General features: G+C 51.5%; 1 protein-coding gene across 1 annotated transcript in view; it reads left to right on the top strand.

Annotated features, from left to right (window-relative positions):
- Positions 1-1,118, top strand: part of LOC115280773 (metallothionein-1D) — a 1,783-nt gene extending 665 nt beyond the window's left edge. The window contains exons 2-3 of the mRNA XM_029925847.1: positions 125-190; positions 874-1,118. Coding sequence (XP_029781707.1) covers positions 125-190; positions 874-968 — 161 coding nt within the window. The 3' untranslated portion in view covers positions 969-1,118. The remainder of the gene's footprint in view (positions 1-124; positions 191-873) is intronic.
- Positions 1,119-4,258: the final 3,140 nt, after the last annotated feature.

Below are 4,258 nucleotides of genomic sequence, written 5' to 3'. Positions count from 1 at the left end.
AAGGCAGCTCCCGGGGCTGGGCAGGGACAAGGAGGCCCAGGGGACGCTTGTCCCCCTCCCGATACCCCTGCTGTGGCTCCTACACTGCACTTGTGCTCACTGTGCTTCTTTCCCACCATGGCAGGTGGCTCCTGCGCATGCGCCAGCTCCTGCACCTGCAAAGACTGCAGATGCACCTCCTGCAAGAAGAGTGAGTGTGGGGTCTCTCCCTGGGGGGCCGGGCTCAGTCAGAGGACCCAGCTTCTCTACATCCCTTTTCTTAGCCCTGACTCAGAACCTGAGCTGATAGGTCCTGTTAGATGGCAGAATCCTCACCTCCTCCTAGAACAGGGAAGCCGAGGCCCAGGGATGTGAGCAAATGGTGTCAAGGATGGAGCCAGTACTGGGACCTAGGTCTCCTGTTTCCTGATGCGGCTTCTGAACCCTCCAGTGTCCTGAACCCTTGATGTTCATGAACTTGGTGACCACGTGTGGTTTCTCTGACCTGGTGCAGCTCTTTCCCCTGTAGACAGTCCGGAGCTTCTTGGCCCTCCTAGTAGCTTCTGGGAGAGGGTCCCCCCTCTTTGCTCTTAGGACTTTCCTCAAGTCATGGTCTGGTTCTGGGGTCTGGACCCTGGTGGGGAGACAAGGGAAGAGGCTCCACTGTCCCTGGAGGCCCTGTCACTGTGTCTCCAGGCATTCTGCCCTGTCCTGCAGTCAGATGGGGGCATGGCAGCCTCTTCCTAGTGGGTAGGACCCAGTTGTCCAGGGACAGAGCGTGCCATCCTGGACCCAGTCTCCTGCAGGGCTGGGGGCAGAGCTGTGTGGGGCCTGCTGTCGGGAAGGGAGGTCCGTGGTGATGCCAGCTCTGACCCTCTGTGCCTTCTCCTCCAGGCTGCTGCTCCTGCTGCCCCGTGGGCTGTGCCAAGTGTGCCCAGGGCTGCATCTGCAAAGGGGCATCATCGGACAAGTGCAGCTGCTGTGCCTGATGTGGGGGAGCGCCTGTTGCAGATGTAAATAGAGCAACATGTACAAACCTGCAGTTTTTTTTTACCTTTCATATTACCCTGACCTGTTTGCTACATTTCTATTTCTGTGAAATATTTGAATGACAATAAATTCATTGAGACTCCTCTGGCTCCATGTGTCTCGTGGTGTGTTGGGAAGATGCAACATGGTTCAAGGAGAGCTGGCTTGGGACAGTGCGGTGGTAGGCAAGCAACGTTGGAGTAGGGCATGGTTTCTTGCAGTCTGGCCTGGTCCACCTCCTTCGAGGCGCTTCTTTTTGACACTTAGCTATGACAACCTTTCCTCCACTGCCTTCTAGAGTGTCCCCGCCCTTCTTTGTATGTGTGTCACTGCCTGTATTCACTCAGTAGCCACCTATGGTGCGTCCAGTTTATACACAGGCACTGGGTTCTCCTGGTTGAGGGATCGTGGAGCTTATAGACTGCTGGGGCGAGAGGATTTCTGAATCGGAAAAAGCATGTCTGTGACTGAGCAAGCTATGGGGGAGCCCACATGAGGAGACCTTGCCCTGAGAGCCACCTTCCTGTCGGAAGGTTCCACTTGAACAAAGTCTCTGATGTGTGATCACCATGCCTGAGTGAGTGTGTGAGTAGAGTTCTAACGTCACTTTGGAACCACATGTCTCCATCTGCCAGACTCCCCACCAGGTTGCACCCTGAGCCACTTGGAGGCAGGAGAGGGGAAGAAGAGGGCCACACCAGGGTTCGCCTTTCCTCTTCCCATCCTCCATTCTGGTTTCTTAGGTGTAAGATGGGCTGGGAAACCCGGATTTTAACAAGGGCCTAACATTGTAACCACTGAGGCAGTCACACAGAGCATTTAGTGAAATGAAATGTGCCTCTGCCAGGAAATATTTCCACCCCAGTTGGAATTTGAGATAACTCCCCCAACATGTGGCTGCCTGTCCTAGGGGCCAAGAGAACATGGAGGTACTGGGATTCTGTCAGTCTGGAGGGAGAGCAGGTAGGCCTTGCCCTATAGGACTTGGCAAGTGTTTTCATAGAGACCAAATCAGGCTGAAAGGGTGGCCAGCCCCCTTGGGGACTACAGAAACACCACCCCAGTGTGGATGGGCTGGGGTCCTCGCTGCTGTGCCCTAGTGAGAGCCTGGCACAGACCCCGTGGCTCTTGGACAGGAGCGTGGTGTGCTATTGCCGTGTTTGCTCCGGAAGTCCGGCTGCCTCACAAATGTACCCAGTTATTTCACAACTGCCTTTCACACAGCTGCCAATCCTCTCCATGGAAGGGTACAGAATGTTTTCATTCGACCTGACAAACACAACCATTAGCCTGCAGCTTTTTACTTTTTAAGTCCTGGGTGAGGTGGCTTCCTCGATTCATCCCTGAGTCCCGTCCATCCTCCCAAGGGATGGGTGGGGCATGGTCATTACGGTGGCAGTTGAAGAAATTAATTTACAATTAAAAAAAATGGATATGATTGCATCAGAATGGTTAATTTAATTCCAGCAGTTAATACCTTGACTAACTGGTAAAGCAGTTAAACATGGCTGCTCTGGGGCCAGATTGTCTGGCTAGGACCACAGCTCTACTATTTAGGTAAGTTGTGTGGTCTGTTTGTGCCTTATATTTCTCTCTTTTTTTTTTTAATTTTTTAAATTTTTTATAATGCTTTTTATTTATTTTTGAGAGACAGAGAGAGACAGTGTGAGCAGGGGAGGGTCAGAGAGAGAGGGAGATACAGAATCGGGGACAGGCTCCAGGCTCTGAGCTAGCTGTCAGCACAGAGCCTGACACGGGGCTTGAACCCATGAACCGTGAGATCTGACCTGACCCAAAGCCAGACGCTTAACCAACTGAGCCACCCAGGCGCCCCTTATATTTCTCATCTGTAAAGTGGGGGCAGTAAAAGTGCGTACTCATAGGTTTGTTGTGAGGTTAAATGAGGCTAGCATAGACCCTGGCACAAAATAGGTGCTCAGTAAGGTTACTTCCTTCTGGGCCAGGCTTCCTATCTGACAATCGGTAGGAGGATCCATAAATGCTCTCTCCTGGATTCAAAGAGCACTTATTGGACCTCTGCTATATGTAAACCACTGTGCTGGGCACTGAGGAAGATAATATATAAATAAGACCCAATTCCTTTGCAAAGTTGGAAGAAAGTTTATTCAAGTCACTGTTGAATTCAGGGAGCTTTTATTTATCATTTCTAGACACAGCTGCTGAACTGGGGGGAGAGAGTGACACAGAGTCTGAATGTATCTGCCTTTAGGAGAAGGCAGAGAAGACTATAGGACAGGCCAAGTGTGAGATAAGCTTAGACAGAGGGGGGTGTGATTGAATCTGATCAGGAGGCCAAGAGAAAACCCTATTCATTCATTCATTCATTTATTCATTCATTCATTCATTTATTCATTCTCATGGTCACCTTTTGGCCAGAACTGATTGGAGAACTGGTGAGTAGGCTAGATGAGTAGGGGTTAACTCTTCCTGGAAAGGGAGGAGGCTGGCATGACCCACATAGATGCTTAGTATTGGATGAGCCAATCAGATCCTCTCCCCTGAGGAGCGTAGTTTCCAGGTGGCAGGAACAAAAGGTAACTGGAACTCTTGCTGTAACTGGACCTACACCATGGGGGCAATAAGAATGCACCCAAACAGTAGCCATGAGGATGATTGGACAAGCTACAGACTTGTTTTCTGTGAGCACTGCTGCCCCTCTCAGTCTTACAGTGACTCGGAGAGCTGAGCACCTGCCTGGAGGAGTCCCAGGGACCCTCACTTCCCTCTGAAAGCAAACCCCGCAGCAGTGAGGGCTGGTTGAATGACTGAAACAAAAAAGGACTCCAGCCAAATTAGGTAAAAAAAAAAAAATTCTTTAAAGGGTATAGGGGATGGTGGAACTGACAGGGAGGGTGGAGAACGAAGCCCAGAAAATGGGCAGGAGCCGTGGGATCGGGTGGGGGTGTCCAACAGCAGATCGTGTCCCGGAGGCGGCCATTGGCATAGCGGTCACCTCCACTTCTGCTGCCCGCGGACACCCCCATCACTGCCACTAGCCACAGCTCTGGCAAATGAATTCTAGACTGCCCACTAAGCTCTCCGCCTCATGCCCAAGACCCAAAGTCCCAGGAAGTCCGGCTGGCTGGGGATGGGGAAGAGGCCTATCTGCTCACCTTGGATTCCCTGCAGATGCCCCCGACTGACCCAGGCAGGAAACCAGTGAGGAGCCATTCAGGAGAGTTTACTAAGGGGATTTTTTTTCCTTTTTTTTTTTTTTCTTTACCAAGGA

Source organism: Suricata suricatta, chromosome 16 (genome assembly GCF_006229205.1).
Source record: "Suricata suricatta isolate VVHF042 chromosome 16, meerkat_22Aug2017_6uvM2_HiC, whole genome shotgun sequence".
Taxonomy (NCBI): Eukaryota; Metazoa; Chordata; class Mammalia; order Carnivora; family Herpestidae; genus Suricata; species Suricata suricatta.
The sequence above is the reverse complement of the archived record's forward strand: the minus strand, read 5'-3'. Positions and strand labels throughout refer to the sequence as shown.